The sequence below is a fragment of the Sapajus apella genome, unplaced genomic scaffold (assembly GCF_009761245.1).
Source record: "Sapajus apella isolate SASKATOON/1434 unplaced genomic scaffold, GSC_monkey_1.0 scaffold48, whole genome shotgun sequence".
In the NCBI taxonomy this organism is placed as follows: Eukaryota; Metazoa; Chordata; class Mammalia; order Primates; family Cebidae; genus Sapajus; species Sapajus apella.
The window spans coordinates 4,142,478-4,161,839 of record NW_022436988.1 but is presented as its reverse complement, the minus strand read 5'-3'; the positions used below and the strand labels follow the sequence as shown (position 1 = coordinate 4,161,839).

At 54.3% G+C, this 19,362-nt stretch overlaps 1 protein-coding gene across 3 annotated transcripts in view; it reads right to left on the bottom strand.

Moving 5' to 3' along the window:
- The window catches only part of TIMP2 (TIMP metallopeptidase inhibitor 2), a 67,852-nt gene that overhangs the window by 15,889 nt on the left and 32,601 nt on the right, over window positions 1–19,362 (bottom strand). For 2 of the 3 annotated variants that reach the window (XM_032241481.1, XM_032241479.1), the window contains exon 2: window positions 2,861–2,961. Coding sequence is in view for 2 of the 3 variants with exons in the window: in XM_032241479.1 (XP_032097370.1) it covers window positions 2,861–2,961 (101 nt within the window). In the remaining variant the exon portion in view is untranslated. Of the gene's footprint in view, window positions 1–2,860; window positions 2,962–3,065; window positions 3,180–19,362 lie in introns of those variants that run through there. The other variant, XM_032241480.1, reaches the window with a different exon arrangement.

Below are 19,362 nucleotides of genomic sequence, written 5' to 3'. Positions count from 1 at the left end.
GGTTGCAGTGAGCTGAGACTGCGCCACTGCACTCCAGCCTGGCGACAGAGCAAGACTCCATCTCAAAAAAAAAAAAAGAAAAAAGAAAAGAAAAGAAGACTATTCTTATAGCAAAGTGATTCTTTGGAGTCACCCAACTTTTAGTGCGGCAGATCACAGCAGGTGGGCACAAGGCTGACATCCGGAGCGTGGCATCCTCAGACAACGCCTCTGTGCCCTTGTCCCCTGCCCCAATGAGGTCATTTCTGAATCTCTGGGGAGGGGCTTTGGTACCTCCGCATGACTCTGGACCACTGTGAAGGACCATGACTTTTGCATATTTCCAGAAATGTTTTATTTTTCTGAGACAGGGTCTCACTCTGTTGCCCAGGCTGGGTCTGCAACACTGACTTCCCAGTCTCAAGTGATCCTCCCACCTCAGCCTCCCGAGTAGCTGGGATTACAGGCGCGTGCCACCATGCCTGGCTATTTTTTTTTTTTTTTTTTAATTAGTAGAAACAAGGTCTCTCTGTATCACCCAGGCTGGTCTCAAACTCCTGAGCTCAAGCAATCCTCCTGCCTCAGCCTCCCAAAGTACTGGGATTACATGCATGTGTCACTCTACCCAACCCATATTTCCAGGAATTTTGATCAAGTATTGTCTACTTGATGGCAATGAGAGCAGACAGGGACCTCAGGAATTAGGGTGTAACTCCACGGGCCAGAGGGGTTTGCTTTCCCAACATCTGGTTTCCTCACAGCCTTTGAGGAACACACCTGCCTCCCAGGTGAAGAAGAGCCATTTTCCCACCATTCAGGGAGGGTGCTGTTTTTCCCCCTGAAGAGTTTCAATAAGCAAACCCAAATGGAATGGGATCATGCCTCGCTGTCATCACAAATAGCTTTCTGAGAGCTAAACTCCAACTTGTACCAAGAAAGGTTATGTTGATGCCGTATTAAATGACATCATTTGCCAAAAGGCTAAAAGCATTTCCTTGGCACTGACACTGGCCTCTTCACAACGCCTTCATGAGGTCGTAAGAGCAGATCCTCCTTCCTGCCTCATAAAGAATGAGGCGTAGGCACTGAGAGACTAGGTCACCCCCTTAAGGTGACATAGATGTGATGATGAAGCATCCCAATGACCTTCTGATGACATTGATTTTCAACTACTTTTTTTTTTTTTTTGAGTCAGAGTCTCACTCTGCCACCCAGCCTGGAGTGCAGTGGCACAATCTCAGCTCACTGCAACCTCCACCTCCCAGGTTCAAGTGATTCTCCTGTCTCAGCTTCCCAAGTAGCTGGGATCACAGGTGCTCGCCAGCATGCCCAGCAAATTTTTGTATTTTTAGTAGAGACAGGGTTTCACCGTGTCGGCCAGGCTGGTCTCGAACTCCTGACTTCAGGTGATCCACCGGCCTCCCACCATGCCTGGCCTACTTTTCATTTTTAATAACAAAATTAAATATGGATAACTACAACAACCACCATTTACACAGCTGTCTCTCCACCTGGGACATGAATTTTCTTCTCTCTTACAGACCATGTTAGTTACTATCAACGACAACACAATCACCTCTCCTGCCGCAGGCCGGCCCCCATCCTCCCTGCCACATAGGGTCTCACTCTGTCACCCAGGCTGGAATACAGTGGTGAGATGTCATCTCACTGCAACCTCTGCCTACTGGGCTCAAGTGATTCTCCCACCTCAGCCTCCTGAGTAGCTGGGACCACAGGCGTGCACTACCAGGCCTGGCTAGTTTTCTGTAGAGATGGATTTTCGCCATGTTGCCCAGGCTGGTCTTGAACTCCTGAGCTCAAGTGATCCACCTGCCTTTGCCTCCCAAAGCACTGGGGATACAGGCGTGAGACACTGCAACCAGCCACTACATTCTTTCTCCCTCCCTGTCCCTGTCTCCCTCTCAAACATGGGCTTCTTCCCATATGCCCCTGAACACAAACAGTGCTTTGAAGAAACTAACAAATGACCCGCCCCCACCCTCAGGCTGCAGCCCCTCCCCCACTGGTATCTCATCTTCTTAGTAACTGGTCCACTCCAAAATCTCCATGTCTTCCCCTATTTCTGGAAGCTGCCCCAACACAGCGGGCAGAGGACTTCTCCTTCTGCCAAATCCATTCTCCTGTTAGGACTGCAGGCAAGCCGGCAGGCACAGACCATACACTGCAGTCTGGGGGACCTGCGTGCTCTTCTCTCACACCAAGTCTTTGAAACCCACAATGGCTCTGCCACAGAGGCCCCACAGAACGGCCCACAGACATTACGGGGAGCTTGGTATCTTGAAGTGGAAGCTGTGCCGCCAATCTGTCATGCATCAAAGTCAAGGTGACAGGTTTTTTTTTTTTTTTTTTTTTTTGAGATGGAGTCTCGATCTGTCACCCAGGATTAATTGCAGTGGCACAATCTCAGCTCACTGTAACCTCCACCTCCTGGGTTCCAGCGATTCTCCTGCCTCAGCCTCTCAAGTAGTTGGGATTACAGGCACCCACCACCATGCCTGGCTAATTTTTGTGTTTTTAGTAGAGACGGGGTTTCACCATGTTGGCCAGGCTGTCTCGAACCCCTGACCTCAGGTGATCTGCCCACCTCGGCCACCCAAAGTGCTGGGATTATAGGCGTGAGCCACCGCACCCGGCCAGGTTTCTGGAGGAATTGACCTTGCAGGGAACGTGTCATCTCCACACAACTTTTCAGGCGTTCTAGGATTAAGGGAAATTGGATCTATTTGCAGCTTGATGATGTCACCCTCTGCTCTGCTCCACAGGTGGCCACATCGTGTTCCAGACACCCGGCTCTCTGCCAACCCCAACGCCCCACAGCTGTGCCCACAGTGCAGCCCAGGACACCCGTGGCCACTGTTACCTTTATCTGCTTGATCTCATACTGGATCCTCTTGATGGGGTTGCCGTAAATGTCGTTCCCAGAGTCCACCTCCTTCTCACTGACCGCTTTGGCCCTGATCACTGCAAAACACAAGACAGAGAGTTGAGGAGGGTTCCTGAAAGATGCTCCTGAGGCTGAGAGGGATGAGGCACCCAGACCTGCAGGAGGCACTGGGGTTACAGACAGCAGCAAGGTGCAAGGAGGGCAAGGGGCATGATGACCCCAGCCCCTAGCACGGCGTCCTCTCCTGCAAGCGGAGAGATGATGCCCAGCCTCCTCCTCCTTCCACAGTTCTTCAACAAGAATCCTTCTTTGTCGACAGGGGCCCCAGCCAGAAGTCCAGAGTCCCTTGTGACCACAGCGGTTTCTGTAACAGTGGGAGGCAGTCATTGATTTGACCAAAGCTCGTCTGCTGATGACACGCTTGACTGCTTTCCAACTTTTTTCCTTCTCTCCAGTGGGTCCCATTGGTGGCTAGGGCAAGCAGATACACCACGGAACTGACCCGCAATCCCACACATTCGGTGAAGGATGGGACATTTCCCCATCCTCCAGCCATGGCCTATTGGAAAATAAGCTTTTCTGGGCCGAGGGCAGAGGGGGAGTTATCCACCTTAAAGGGGCCTTAAAGGTACCCAGTATGTTTAGGTTTGGAAGGTCTGTCCAGCTGTCCTCATCTGTCCTAACATGGAAAATGTTCTATGGGTAATTATTTTTTTTCCTGAGATGGAATCTCGCTCTGTCATCCAGACTGGAGTACAGTGGCACAATTTCAGCTCACTGCAACTTCTGCCTCCCGGGTTCAAGTGATTCTCCTCCCTCAGCCTCCCGAGTAGCTGGGATTACAGGCACCTGTCACCACGCCTGGTTAAGTTTTTTGTTTTTTTCAGACAGAGTCTCGCTCTGTCACCCAGGCTGGAGTGCAGTGGTGTGATCTCAGCTCACTGCAACCTCTGCCTCCTGGGTTCAAGAGATTCTCCTGCCTCAGCTTTCTGAGCAGCTGGGATTACAGGTGGCCGCCACGCCCGGCTAGTTTTTGTATATTTAGTAGAGACAAGGGTTTGCCATGTTGGCCAGGCTAGTCTTGAACTCCTGACCTCAGGTGATTCACCCACCTCAGCCTCCCAAAGTGCTGGGATTACGGGTGTGACCCACAGTGCCTGACCTTAATTTTTGTATTTTTAGTAGAGACGGGGTTTCATCATGTTGGCCAGGCTGGTCTCCAGCTCCTGACTTCAAGTGATTCACCTGCCTCAGCCTCCCCAAGTGCTCAGATTACAGGCGTGAGCCACCAGGCCCGGCCTGGGTGATTCTTTCTAGTAACACAGAGTCTATTAGGAGCACAACAGGTGCAGAGTCAGAACATTTCACCCAAAAGAGACATCTGCAGGCATGGCTGGCAGACCCAAGGGACAGAGGCTGAGGAAGGACAAACAGAAGGAAAAAGGATCCCCACTAAGCCACAATCAAAGAAGAAGGAGATGCGGATATTCTGGAGCCTGAGGCTGCTGACAGGCCGTGCGACACAGGGCTTTCTATAGCAATGAAGCCGGGACTCTGTTCCATTCCTGGTAACCTGAGGACAAGCAGATCAGAAGTAGCTCTGCTGTCCCTTGGGCAGGGTTGGGGAGGGCCCTCCCTTTTAAAATTTTGAGGCCATTAGTTGGTGACATGGTCTGTTTTAATGGCTTTAAAAGCTTTGACCTCCCAAACTCAACTATTCGGGGTCACTCTGGGTGAGTGTGATGTTAGGCAAAACAGAGGTAAGGAGCAGACCAGCCCGGCTCCAGGCAGCCCCCCAGCGCCAGCCCACAGGGTCAGCTCAGATCTCCTGTAAACCCTTGGCCAGGGCTCTCCTTCCCACAGGGGCAGGGAGGCCCAGGCATGTGGGTGCTCCATCTGTCCATATCCCCGGGCCCCAGAAATGCCCTCTGGATCCCAGGCTGGCACCAGAGTCCCACACTACAGCCCCACTGCCCCACCTGGGCACAAACCCCATTCTTATTTCTTCTTCTGTTGGAGCTGAGTCATGACCGGCCTAGGCCACAGGTTCCTGTTTCCCAGGCTGAGCCAGGCCGCAGCCTGAAAAGCCACATCTAGGAAACGTCTCCCGGCAGGCCGTGCCGGAACAGAAGGCTTTGCCCCGACGGCCCCCACGCCAGTGCTCTCCCAGCCATCATCGCATCCACCCCACCAGCTCCCGTTGATATTCATGTCCTTTTCTGCTCAGACAGCATCCTTGGCTGCCCACTGCCTTCCCCTAAAACATGAGAGCCTTTGCAACCTGAAGTCAGCCAGGGCCTCCGGTGCTGTGCCCAACAGCCCCCAGCGCTGCTCCTGCAGTTCCACCACTCCATAATACTCCTCTGCCCTGGACACGCCCAGGTACATCCACACCTCTGAACAGGCAAGGTTCTTTTTTTTGAGACAGAGTCTAGCTCTGTCACCCAGGCTAGAGTGCAGAGGTGCGATCTCCGCTCACTGCAACCTCTGCCTCCTGGGTTCAAGTGACTGTCCTGCCTCAGCCTCCCAAGTAGCTGGGATTACAGGTGTGCACCATCATGCTTGGCTAATTATTTTATATATCTATATAAATATAAATATATATATATATATATATATATATAATTTTTTTTTTTTTTTTTTTTTTTTGAGACGGAGTTTTGGTCTTGTTGCCCAGGCTGGAGTGCAATGGTGCGATCTCGGCTCACCGCAACCTCCGCCTCCTGGGTTCAGGCAATTCTCCTGCCTCAGCCTCCTGAGTAGCTGGGATTACAGGCACGCGCCACCATGCCCAGCTGATTTTTTGTATTTTTAGTAGAGACGGGGTTTCACCATGTTGACCAGGATGGTCTCGATCTGTTGACCTCGTGATCCACCCGCCTCGGCCTCCCAAAGTGCTGGGATTACAGGCGTGAGCCACCGCGCCCGGCCAATTTTTTTTTTTTTTTGAGACAGAGTTTCACTCTTGTTGCCCAGGCTAGAGTCAATGGCTCATCTCAGCTCACTGCAACCTCTGCCTCCCAGGTTCAAGTGATTCTCCTGCCTCAGCCTCCTGAGCAGCTGGGATTGCAGGTGCCCACCAGCAGGCCTGGCTAATTTGTTTTTATTTTTAGTAGAGACGAGGTTTCGCCAGGCTGGCTAGGCTGGTCTCAAAGTCCTAACCTCAGGTGATCTGTTCACTTCAGCCTCCCAAAGTGCTGGCATTACAGGCGTGAGCCACCACACCCAGCCTCAACAGGCAAGTTTCTTCTACGCCAAATGCCATCTCCCTCTCTGCCTGGAGAACTTCTCTTCAAGACCCAGCTAAAATAGCCCTTTTCTGTCTTCCCCTGGGAAATTCTGTCCTTCTGTGGCACTTAGTATATTCCCAATCTCTTTTCCATCCTGCTGTCAGAACTCACACACCTGTCTGCTCAGGGCCCGGGCAGGTCCTCACAGGCAGACGCCAGATTCTGACCGCAGAGCAGTTGGCGCTCATTAAATGTTTGCCACATGGAGCTGAGACGACGCTGACAACTTTGGGCTGGTAACCCGGGCATGGTTTGCCCTTGGCTCTCTCGCTTCCTGCCTAATCTATATACCTTATGGCAACAGCGGCACCAAGAAATGTTTATGCAAATCAGTCAATGTGCCAGATTAACTTGTCAAAGTTTGCTCTTCATGTAGCAGAGTCATCAGCTCAAAAGCAAACCAGTGCTGGGCACGGTGGCTCATACCTGTAATCCCAGGACTTTGGGAGGCTGAAGAGGGTGACTCACTTGAGGTCAGGAGTTTGAGACCAGCCTGGCCAACATGGCAAAACCCTGTCTCTACTAAAAACACAAAAATCAGCCAGGTGTGGTGGCATGCGCCTGTAATCCTAGCTACTCAGAAGGCTGAGGCAGGAGAATCACTTGAACCCTGGAGATGAAACTTGCAGTGAGACGAGATTGTGCCACTGCACTCCAGCCTGGGCAACAGAGTGAGACTCCACCTTAAAAAAAAAAAAAAAAAACAAAGCCGGCCACAGTGGCTCATGCCTATAATGCCAGCACTTTGGGAGGCCGAGGCGGGAGGATCACCTGAGGTCAGGGGTTCAAGACCAGCCTGGCTGACATAGTGAAACCCCGTCTCTACTAAAAATACAATAATCAGCTGGGCGTGGTGGCGCATGCCTGTAGTCCCAGCTACTTGGGAGGCTGAGATAAGAGAATTGCTTGAACCCAGGAGGTGGAGATTATAGTGAGCCAAGATCGTGCCACTGCACTTCAGCCTGGGTGACACAGCAACAGAGTGAGACTCCGCCTCAAAAAATACAAAAAAGAAAACCAGCAGGCCAGAAGGGGCAGCAAGCCGGACCTCACCACAGTCTACCTAATTCTGTATGTTACTTTGGAAATTTCTGGAGCTGCTTTTCAATGGTCCACTATGCTGCACAATGCTGAATGCACAATAAGCACTCGATAAACACATCGCCAAAGTTCGGACAATCAGACCTTCAAAACGGCCGAAACGTTGCATCCTACCCTGGGCATTGAGGTTCACATGTTATTCTCTTACAAGGCTCCCAGGAGGCCGCTGGGCACTTATCTGAAGGAGGCAGCAATCCTGCATTCGCCACACCCCTCCGGGCCAGCTGTGTGATCTCTGAGAAGTTCCCGGATTTCACGGAGCCACAGGTGCTCACACCCAAGACGGAGACGATGACATTCCCAACACTTCGCAAGGTTGTGGCGAGTGCTAGAGGGGCTGGCGTGCAGCCTGCGGTGCCTGGCAGCTCGTGTGTGTCCAGCTCAGGGCCACAAGCAAAACCGGGTCACGGAGACAAGCAAGGCAAATTCTCCCACTCCTGCGGGTGAGGGACTGGACGGTGGCATCACACCGCTCGGGTACACAGACCTGGTCCTGGTCAGCAGGCCACAGGGTCTCGATTTGATGAGGCTTCCCAGTGTGCCAGCTTTGCCTGGGGGCTGCAGACGACACGACACACTTTTCTTCTTTAAAGTGTCAGAAAAGAGGAAGCTGGCTGGATTAAGGGTCCTGGGTAGCCGAGCAGGGTTAGGACTAGAAAGTGAACTGACGAGGAGGCTGCCAGATGCCTGCAGGGAAGTGGGGGTGAGGGGCCAGGGAATGGGGGTGAGGGGCTGAAAAGTGGGAGTGAAGGGCAGGGGAGTGGGGGTGAGGGGCAGGGGAGTAGGGGTGAGGGGCAGGGAGTGGGGGTGAGGGGCTGAAAAGTGGGAGTGAAGAGCAGGGGAGTGGGGGTGAGGGACAGGGAGTGGGGGTGAGGGGTTGAGAAGAGCAGAGCCTGAGGGGATCCCCATCTCCCTGGGCTGCTTCAGTCTGCCCCTGGGGAACAGAATTCAGATTCTTCAGGGTCTCTTTAAATTGGGGGTGGGCACCTCCTCCCCGATTTTGCAAAATGAGAAATTACATGAAAGAAAAAAAAAAGGGAACCAAGTGAGCAAAGAAGGACCGGTTCCATAGCAAGCTTTCCCAAAGCACCCCACGACGCGGACCTGAAGGAGCGAGGCCGGGTGGTAGCTTTGATCACTGCACGCCCGTGGCGTGGCGGGATCTGTGCCGCTGACCTGCCCAGAGCAGCGGGTACCTGCCTGGGGTTGTTGGCCACAGGCAACAGCAGGTGAGCGGAGGGTGCAGGGTGGATCCTGTGTGCAGAAGGCCTTGGCTGGGAGAAGCATCCCATCCAGGCCAGATGGCAGACAGTGGACAGGAATACAGAGAGGGACAGTTTCCAGTGGCCAATGGCGGACAGAGGAGGAGGGAGGGAGCGCTCTCCAGGACACACTCCCATGCCAGTGGCGATGGTCCTTGCCCTGAGCTTCAGGATGGACCACCAGGACTGTAGGGGAAAGGAGCCCACTCCAAAGGAGGGAGGGCCTCTCTGGGTCCCAGGCCATGTGTAGAACAGGGCTGGGGAAAGCAAAGAGACATAAGGAATCTGCGAAGAAATGAAAATTGTGGCACAGGCCGGGCGCAGGGGCTCATGCCTGTAATCCCAGCACTTTGGGAGGCTGAGGTGGGCGGATCACGCAAGGTCGGGAGTTCGAGACCAGCCTGGCCAACATGGCGAAACCCCATCTCTACTAAAAATACAAAAATTAGCTGGATGTGGTGGCAGATGCCTGTAATCCCAGCTACTGAGGAGGCTGAGGCAAGAGAATCGCTTGAACCCAGGACATGGAGGTTGCAGTGAGCTGAGATCGAGTCGTTGCACTGCAGCCTGGGGGACAAGAGCGAGCAAGGCTTGGTCAAAAAAAAAAAAAAAGAGAGAAAGAAAGAGAGAGCGAAAGAAAGAAAAAGAAAGGGAGGGAGGGAGGGAGGGAGGAAGGAAGGAAGGAAGGAAGGAAGGAGGGAGGGAAAAGAAAATCGTGGCACAGACACATTTATTGAACACCTACTGTGTGCTGGGCCTGTTATTAGGCACTGGGATGGGGGGTCAGCCCATCTCCTGTCCATGCCAAGACGGGGCTGCCTTCCTTCTCTGCACCTTTCCCGAGGCAGCTTCGAGAGCAGGACTCTTTACAAAGATTTTTGTTCCAACTGCCCTGAGCCCAAAAACCACGGCCTCTCCCTGAGCATCTCAGATTTCATTTTTCCTTCTTTCCCTTCTGCTGTGAACACAACATCTGGGTTTGAGATCAAGGGTGATACACTGGCTGATGAATTCGCCGCCAGATGCTGGCTACTGGAATGTACAACCGTCGGCTGAATTCAAAGCACATGCAACCACAGGGTCCCCGTTCCCACCCCTCCGGCCCAGGACACCACATGATGTCACCTCAGAGCCTGCAAAAACAATCCCAAGTGCACCCGCCAGAGTAGGGATGGAAAAGAACTGGGTGGGTGAAAAACCACGGTCGCGGGAGACGATCCAAGAGGATGGGTTACGGTCGGACGTTGAGAATCACACCCGCCTCTGGAAAACCACCGGAGGCTGACCGGTGCTGCTGCTCTCGGAGGGGAGTGGACAGTGAAGGGGGCTTGCTGGAGAACCTGGTGTCCCCAGCACGAGCCAGGGCCAAGGGCTGGCCGGAGGGGCGGCACACTCCACCGACCCCAGCCATGCCTGGGCAGAGACACCAGGGCTTCTGTGGCACGCTCCTCTCTTGTTCTCTCTCCTCCGTGTCCCCTCTGCAGCCATCAACATATGGGTCCTGTGTCCTCAAGTCCCCTTCACACCCCACCAACATCTTTCCAATCCTACTGTGTCCACAGAAGCACCATGGGCGTTCCCGCGGAAAATAAGAACAAGCCATGCCCACTATTGGGGGAGGGAGCCAGACCCCAAAAGAAAACCGCCTCGAAAGCCCGGGCACAGTGGCTCACACTTGTAATCCCAGCATTTGGGAAGCCAGGGCGGGTGGGTTGCTTGAAGCTAGGAGTACAAGACCAGCGTGAGCAACATACCAATACCCCACCTGAAAAAAAAAAAACGAAAGTTAGCTGGGCATGGCGACATATGCCTGTAGTCCCAGCTACTCAGGAGGACTGCATGAGCCTAGAAGTTCAAGGCTACAGTGAGCTATGAACAAACTACTAGGTTTCAGTCCTGGGTGACAGACGAGACCCTGCCTTTGAAAGAAGAAAACTGCCTCTAAGAAATGCACGTGTTCTGCACTCATTGAATTCCCTTTATCATCTTGCCAGGGGCCCGACTGCTCTCTGGAGGAATCCCACGTGCTGTATGTATAAATACATCATATAGAACATTTGCCACCTGGGCCACTCTGCCGGGCTCCCAGCCCCAGGTTAGGGACAGGTAAACCGGTGGATATGAACACCCAACCTCTAGACCACTCACGGCCTATCCCCAGGGTGCTCTACACGCTGTTAACTGCATAGTGCCCGTTTTGGCTGAGGGATGCACTCAGGCAGCAGAGGGTGGCCCACTGTCCCTCAAAGTCACGTGTCTGCCCAGACAAGGTGCAGGGATCCCCGGGACTCAGTAAATATTCGGCTAAATACAAAGTCAAAACCCAGCTGGATCATCTGTACCTTGCATGCACACTGACTTGGACTGGCATTTGCTCAGTATCCCCAGAGGGCACTGGCTCCTCCCAGCCATCCACCCTCTTCTGCAGGCTCCAGCTTCCACCCGGGGAAGGATGCCCACAAGACCAGCAGTTGCAACAAAGCGCCTTCCTCTACTCTGTCCTGTCCTGCTCATGGCTCAGCAGAGAATGCCACGAAGTCCCCATGCTCTCAACACTGGTCATTCCCAGGAGTCGAGGCAGGGCGTTGCACACATGCCAAAGACCCTACTGGCCCAAAACACCCGTGGGTGGGGGGTGTTCTGATGCTGCAGCTGGATTGGAGTCAGCCCAGGGCACCCACGGTGGCACTGAAGACCAGTGGCCACTGCATGCGTCCCAGGGACCAGCCTGTGAACCGTGTAGATGCAAACGCAGTACCTGCCAGCTGGAGCTGCAGACATCATCTGAGAGTCATTTGGTTCATCTGCCTCTAGGTGGAATTACATGCCAATCATTTCAGAGGAATTTTAAAAGAAACCATTTTCTCTCCCAGACGAAACCCGACCTCCACTCACTCCTAGAAAGAATCCAACGGCAGTCACAGGTGCACTCAGCTTTGCTCGTTTACTGGGGAAGGACTGCGAGGTTCAATGCCGTCTGTCTAAACTGTCTAAACTCTCCAGAAAATCGGGGTGCCACGAGTGCCAACATCCACATCCTCAAATCACACAGCAAGGCTCTCGCTAATGTCTATAACTTGCGTTGCCATTCGGGATGAGAGTCTCTTGTCCTTTGGCTGGATGTACCACTGTAGAGCTGGTTGACCTGGCTGGGGCGCTTGACCATTGAATTTGTTTTTAAACTCCCAAACCAAGTTTTGCTCTTGTCACCCAGGCTAGAGTGCAATGGTGCGACCTTAACTCACTGTAACCTCTGCCTTCAGAGTTCAAGCAATTCTCCTGCCTCAGCCTCCAGAGTAGCTGGGATTACAGGTGCCTGCCACCATGCTTGGCTAACTTTTTTTTTTTCTTTTTTGTATTTTAGTAGAGACGGGGTTTCACCATGTTGGCCAGGGTGGTCTGGAACTCCTGACCTCACATGGTCCACCAGCCTTGGTCTCCCAGAGTGCTGGGATTATAGATGTGAGCCACCTTGCCTGGCCTGACCATTGAACTTTGATTAATACGTCCATAGCGCCAACTGAGGGTATACCAGGGGCCTCTCTGCCTCAGCCGCCCACAAGGTCAGAGTCTAGAAAGGGAGGTGAAGCCCTGTCCCCACTTCCAGTGTCTATACCATCAGCTGTGTCCCGACGTCCAGTAACACAGTTGTGGCCCTGTCCTGCGGCTGCTGTGATAAATTACTATATTTTTCCCGGCCTGCTCTCAGGTCACTGTGGGATCTATAAGTGCTTTTGTGTAACTAATCTCGTTGGGCTTTGGGATCATAATGAAGACCACTCAGAAACACAGAAGCTCTCCTTCGGGCAGCATCTCCTTCTTTCAGCGGGATGGGGCTGACCTTGCCAGCTGGAGGGGCAGAGGTGGCCACAGACGCCGCCAGGGATGGCAGACGGTGATCTGGGAAGGGCTCTGCTCACAAGGCCCCCAAACCTGCTCTAGCCCTCCATGTCTAGAGGCCACAGACTCCCTATGGAACTGCATGGGGGGCACGGGTGGGGCTCAGCAGCCAGGAAGTGTCACAAGGGTTGGGGGGTGGCAGCGAGGGTTAGCTGGTCCAGCCCACCTGTGGCCTCTGGCCTCGAGCTACACAACTGGGTAACCTCGGTGGGCAGTCGGAGGGTCTCCCCTGAGCTCTGGGCTCTGCCTTCTGTGGCCCCCTCATGCAGGCCCTTTCGGTCAGTGGCGTGGCAGACCTCCTCCAAGTTTGCTCCTTTTAGGGAAATGAGCAAAAAAGGAGGCTGTGGCCTGGTAATTGAAAACAGCCCTTTGGTGTGGGCGGGAACCCGGCTTCTGCCTGCCCTGCAGCTGCTGCAGAGGTCAGACCCACCCTCAGGCCTCCCAACCTCCCCGGACCCCAGGAGCCAGCAATGGGGCCTTCTGGGGTGCAGGAAAGAGCTCAGCAGCGGGAGTATCCTGGATGCATCCTGGATGTCTCTCCCCAGCTGAGGATATAGACACTGGAAGTGAAGACATGGGCACCACCTCCCTTTCTAAACTCTGACCTTGAGAGTCTGTGGGTGGCTGGGACAGAGGGTCCCCAGGTCCACCCGTGACATTCAGGGTGGGGACAGAAGACTTGGCCAGCGTGACTCAGGCCAGGGTGAGAAATGCTTGGAATGACAACTACTCAGAAAAGATGTTTTTTTAGGTGGGTGGGGGAGGCGGTGGGGCAGAGAGGGTGACGGGCGTACAACAGTGATCAGGGGACAGAAGCGCAGCCTCAGCCTGGGCCATACCACCTGCCAGCTGGAGGTGTGCCAGGCCCGCCCCGAGGGAGCACTCCCTCCCTGCTGCCTGAGATCCTAGCGCGTGAGCGGCTGGCCACTGGATGCCCGTCTCTATGGAGATCAGCTCTCCCATCTACTTCCTGCCCATTCGCTCTGGCTCCCCTGGGGGAACTGGGGAACTCGAGCAAGCAAAACACCATCTATCAGAGAGCCTCAGCCACAGCCCCGCAGAGCAAAGCTGTACTCTGCCCAGCCTTCCTGCTGCCCTCCCGGCCCCCTCCCTCTGCGGCCCTGGGAGGACCTGGGCCCCTGTCCTGCCGCCCTCCCTCCGGGGGCTGGGCCTTTCCCATTCACGTGCTGCTGAATCACTTGAAAAAAATGCACCCGATCCTGGGAGGATTTGTTGAGAACAGTGTGGCTTTGTGGAGGGAAGTGCAGCTCTGCACTTTCTTCGCCAAGATCCATGGAAGAGCCAAGCTTGGCCCTGCAAACCTCAAGCCAGGGCTGGAGCACAGGCAGGGGCAGGACCGTGCAGGGCAGGAGGCAGAGGGTGCTTGGAGAGGCGCCGAGGGAACCTCACCTGTCCCTGCAATCCTCCCTCCCCAGGGCTAAGCAGGGGGCCAGGGTGACAGCTCTGGGGCCAGGGGCAGCTATGGATTCTCTCCTTGCACTGTCGCTGGGGGGCTGCGTGGTGGGCAGGGCACTGTTCCTCCCAGGTCAACCCATTTTAGGGGCGAACACGAGGGCTGGGCCCGTTTTTTTTGGGCCCTGGCTTGGGGGCAACCTGGGGCATGTGGCCTGTGGGCTGACCCTGGCTTGCTGCATTTCTCAGGAGACAAACAGGGACGTAAAGGCTGTAATCCGGGGGCCCAAACTCCCAGGAGAGAATGAAAGCGGGAGAGGGGGCTGGCGTCCCCAGTCCCCCTTCTCTTCCTCCTCAGTGCAGTTTCGAAAAGGTGCTGAGTGGCCCCAGTCTCCCTGAGCCTGCCCTGGGGGATGTGTCTGTGCAGACCCATTTCCAGCCGGAAGCCTCGGCCTGGGCTGTCACAGCAGCCTCAAGTGCAGGCTGCTCCCCGCCCCGACCCGTGTCTTCTTGGAGGTCTCAGTAAAATTCACTGGAAGAATCCCTGCAGGTCAGGAGGGGTGCCCTGCCCACCTGTCCCCTCTAAAAAGCCTAGTTTCCCTTTGTTGTATGTGTCTGAGATCCTGGTCACACAGGGCTTGGCGGGGAAGGGAGATTTGTGAGGAAAAGACGGACACCCCCAGGGCAGCTCCCAGCATGGGGTCACATCCACAACCCGACTGGCCAGCAGGTGCGGGGAGAGCAGGCCGAGAGTGAACCGCTGGCCCTGTCAGACCCTGCCGTCCTCCCCCCGCCCAGGGACAGCTGACCTCGGCAGCACACACAAGCGACACTGCTGCTCCCCCTCCAAGCCTCACGGACACACAGTGCGACCCCCACACCACTGCTCAGCCATGGCGGCCTTCCTGGGCCCCTGTGGTGTGGGGAGAAGGACCCACAGGGCAGGGAGCAAAGATGGGGCAGAAGGATGAGGGTTCCCGCGAACGCAGAGTGAGGCGGGAACACGGAAGCTGGCCCGAGGATGGGGCAGAAGCACCAAAGCGGAGCAGCGCTCTAGAAGGCGCAAAGCGTTCAGAGAGGGAGAACCGTCGGGCACCTGGGTGCTATGGAAGGATGCAGGTGAATATGGCCACCACATCCGGGGTCCTCATCCCACGGGCATGGCAGTGCTGTCTGGAAACCTTGGGAACCCCACAGCCTTTCAAGTGGCTCCATTATCCATTGTACAGTCAAATGGAGGCTGGGCAAGGGCTGCGGTGTGAGTCCAGAGGGCACCCCTGAGCCCGCCAGCATTGCCCTATGAGGTCCCCGGCACTTCGGGGAGGATTCAGGCTCACAAGGTAGGGGGTGGGCCCTGTGCACTTGTGTCTGGAATAAGGGCGGTGGGAAGAGAGATGCTGGGGCCTGGGTGTGCGGTGCAGGAGGCGGAAGGCCAGGCCTCGGAGAAGTGCGGAAACCTTAACACTCCGCGCTGGTCACCAGGCTGTTGGCAGGTGGTAGAGCCAGGGCTCCAACCTGGCAACAGGGCTCTCACCGGCTCCTAGTGGAGGCTCTGGGTGACGGCGTGGGATGGGGTGAGCCAGGGGAGGCTGGAGGCTGCCCCACAGCCTTTCCACCACAGTCCAGCTGTGCCAAGGTGACCAAGTGGGGAGGAGAACACAGGCGCTGCCAGACCCGGGGATGGAAAGTTACCCATGACCTCTCCGTAAGAATCCCTGGGGAGCCATGGTTTTGGGTGTGGGCATCCTGGAGGGCTGTTTTAGTGCCCACACCAATGCCCCAGGCAAAGAACCAGCCTGTCATCCCCTTTGCCTTCTGCAGGACAGGTGGGAAAGGGCCGGGTGTCTGGTCTGGCTGCCAGGGGACAGTGTAGGTGTGACTGTCCTGGTAGAGGTGAGTCACCCTCCACCCTGTCTCGCTGCCCGTCTCCACACCTAGTTTTAGCTCAAGTGAGGCCAGAAGGGGCAATTCCTTACCTACAACACATGGGCCACAAATACTACCTTTGAAAATGGCAACAAAAATAACCCACTCAAAGGCAGGCTGCGCCCCCAACAGACTGGCTTCCAGGCTAAGGCAGGAAGAACGGCCACTCAGTGTTCAGGCCCCATCACGGCCATGGCTTTTAACTCAGTCACCCCACAACATCCTCCCTGTCCTCTCCGACAGAGCCCATGCCACAATGACAGGCGGCTGCGCTCCAGGTCTCCGTGTGCTAAAAACAGCCAGGCACAAGGCAAGTACAGAAACAGCAGCAGCACGGTGACACCCTGCCCCGAGGAATCTATGTGGCTTTTGAAAAACAGCAGCCCTCCTGACCCTCAGGTTCCTTCTTCATCATGTTGAGCGTACAGCAAATCGTGGAGTGGCTTTGCAACCCTAGCCCATGACATTCTGGAAGCAGAGAACAGAAAGAACCAGGCTGAGATCAAAGTTTTCTTTCTTTTTTTTTTTCCCGAAATAGGGTCTTACTCTGTCACCCAGGCTGGAGTCCAGTGGTACAATCACAGCTCACTGCAGCCTCAACCGTCCACGCTCAAGTAATCCTCCCATCTCAGTCTCCCTAGTAGCTGGAACCATAGGTGCAGGCCAGTACACCCAGCTACTTTCTGTATTTTATTTATTTATTTATTTATTTATTTTTTGAGACGGAGTTTCGCTCGTTACCCAGGCTGGAGTGCAGTGGCGCGATCTTGGCTCGGCGCGATCTCGGCTCACCGCAACCTCCGCCTCCCGGGTTCAGGCAATTCTCCTGCCTCAGCCTCCTGAGTAGCTGGGATTACAGGCACGCACCACCATGCCCAGCTAATTTTTTGTAGTTTTAGTAGAGACGGGGTTTCACCGTGTTGACCAGGATGGTCTCGATCTCTTGACCTCGTGATCCACCCGCTTCGGCCTCCCAAAGTGCTGGGATTACAGGCGTGAGCCACCGCGCCCGGCCTTTCTGTATTTTTATACAGACACAGTATCACTATGTTGTCCAGGCTGGTCTCAAACTCCTGGGCTCAAGCAATCCGCCTGCTTTGGCTTCCCAAAGTGCTGGGATTACAGGTGTGAGCCACCAGGCCTGGCCCCGAATTTCCTCTACTTGACCTCAAGCGGAAAGCCACAGACAACAGAGACCTAAGCTACTAACGACTGAAAACCCAAAAGCAAAAACAGAAAGCCTATTCCCACCCCGTCCGAATGAGCATTAAAGCTTGTTGGTTCCACGAGCTTCACACGCTCCAGGAAAGTCCGGCCTGAGGTTCTCAGAGGCGTGTACCTGGGGCCCCGTGGGGGATCTCGCTCCTCACAGCTGTAGTTCTAGCTTTTACTCATCACCTGCGTCCCCGCCAGAACGGGAGTCCTGTGGTTCCATGTGGGTGGCTCATCGCTCATCTCTAGTGACTGGGACAGTGTCTGGGACTTATATTTGTAAAAAAATTTTTTTGGGATGGAGTCTCACTGTCTCCCAGACTAGAGTGCAGTGGTGCGATCTTGGCTCACTGCAACCTCTGCCTCCCGGGTTCAAGTGATTTTCTGCCTAAGTCTCCCGAGTAGCTGGGACTACAGGTGTGAACCACCACACCCAGCTAATTTTTATATTTTTAGTAGAGATGGGGTTTTGCTATGTTGGCCGGGCTGGTCTCAAACTCCTGACCTCAGGTGATCCACCTGCCTTGGCCTCCCAAAGTGCTGGGATTACAGGTGTGAGCCAACGTGTCTGGCCTCATGTTTGCAAGTTAAATATTTTATAAGAGCAGGTCAATCTCTTCTGGGGAAAAAAGGTAAAAATAGAAGGAAAAAAAAAGTAATAAACGGGATCTCTCCCACATCTACATCCCAGCCGTGCCAAAAGCACTTTTTGATGCCTGGTCTTTTGATCCAAACGCATCCGGGATATAGTCTTCTTTTTGGAAATAAGCAGGGAACAGGAGAAGCTATGCTTCCGGGAGGAAGGCTCGTATACACGATGAGAATATCCCGCAGTGAACGGGAGCACGCCAGGTGTCCGTGTGATGTGGGCGCATGCCAGCGACCACGCCGAGGCCAAAAAACTTAGATTCCCACAGACCCCAAATAATATCATTGTATAAAGTTCAGAAACAAGTAAAACTAAACACTACACCATTTAGCACACATATATGGATAAAGACAGGGCTAAACCCCACGTTCAGCAGTATCTTTTTTTTTCTTTTTTTCTTTTTTTGAGATAGAGTCTTGCTCTGTTGCCCAGGCTGGAGTGCAATGGTGCGACCTCAGGCAACCGTAACCTCCGCCTCCTGGGTTCTCCAGCCTCAGCCTCCCAAGTAGCTGGGATTGCAGGCGCCTACCACCAAACCCAGCTAATTTTTTATATTTTTAGTACAGACAGGGTTTCACCATGTGGGCCAGGCTGTTCTCAAACTCCTGACCTCAGGTGATCCCCCTGCCTTGGCCTCCCAAAGTGCTGTGATTACAGCTGTAAGCCACCTTGCCCGGTATCTTTTTGTTTCTGAGACAGGGTCTCGCTCTGTCACCCGGCCTGGCAGTGGCGTGATCACAGCTCCCTGCAGCTTTAACCTCGGGGGCTCAAGCGACCCTCTTGACTCAGCCTCACTAGTAGCTGGGACTATAGGTACGTGCCACCATGCTCAGCTAATTTTTTAATCTTTTGTAGAGCTAGGGTCTGCCAGTGTTGCCCATGCTGGTCTCAAATTCCTGGGCTCAAGCGATCCTCCTGCGCTGGCTTCCCAAAATGTTGGGGTGACAGGTGGGAGCCATCAGCACGTATATATTCACAGAGGCAGCGGGGGACGGAAAAGGGAAGTGGGGCACAGGTGGTGAATATTCTGGGTCTTGGGTCTCGGTGGGGGGCTCACAGTAGTTCATTATATTATCTATAAAATATGCATAAGATAAGTAAGGCCATTCGTGGACCAATGAGACCAATATGTCACAAACAAAGATTGGTTGATCTAAGTCAATGTATCTGAGGTTTCTGGAAGGGAGGGAGGGAGACAAGACTCTGTAACCGTCCCAGTCCAGGGGCAGATGGCGTCCACCACCGACTTTTGCCGAGTCTCACTGGAGCCCAGCCACGCCCTTTCATTCATGCATCATCTGTGGCTGCTTCTGAGCAGCTGCCATAGAGCTGGGTAACTCCGCCAAGGCCTGCACGCAGCTGACAAACGCTAACGTAGTTACTCTCTGGCTCTTTGCAGAAAAAGTACGTTGATCCCTGTCCCTAAGTCTGCAATTGGCAGAAGACACGCTACCCAGTGTGAGGTGTCCGCGGCTGTGGTGGACGCCAGGTCAGTGGCAAAGCTAGCAGGGAGGAAACGGATCAAACATCCAGGTGCCCATACCCTTGCCAGCCCCAGAGGAGCCACCAGCGGGGTGAGGGTGGCCTGTCTTCTCTTTTCTGTCTTTCTCTCTTTTCTTTTTTTTTTTTTTTTTTTTTTTTAGACGGGGTTTTACTCATGTTACCCAGGGTGGGGGGCCAAGGCCCCTCCTTTGCGCCCCCCGCCCCCCGCCCTCTGGGTTCTGG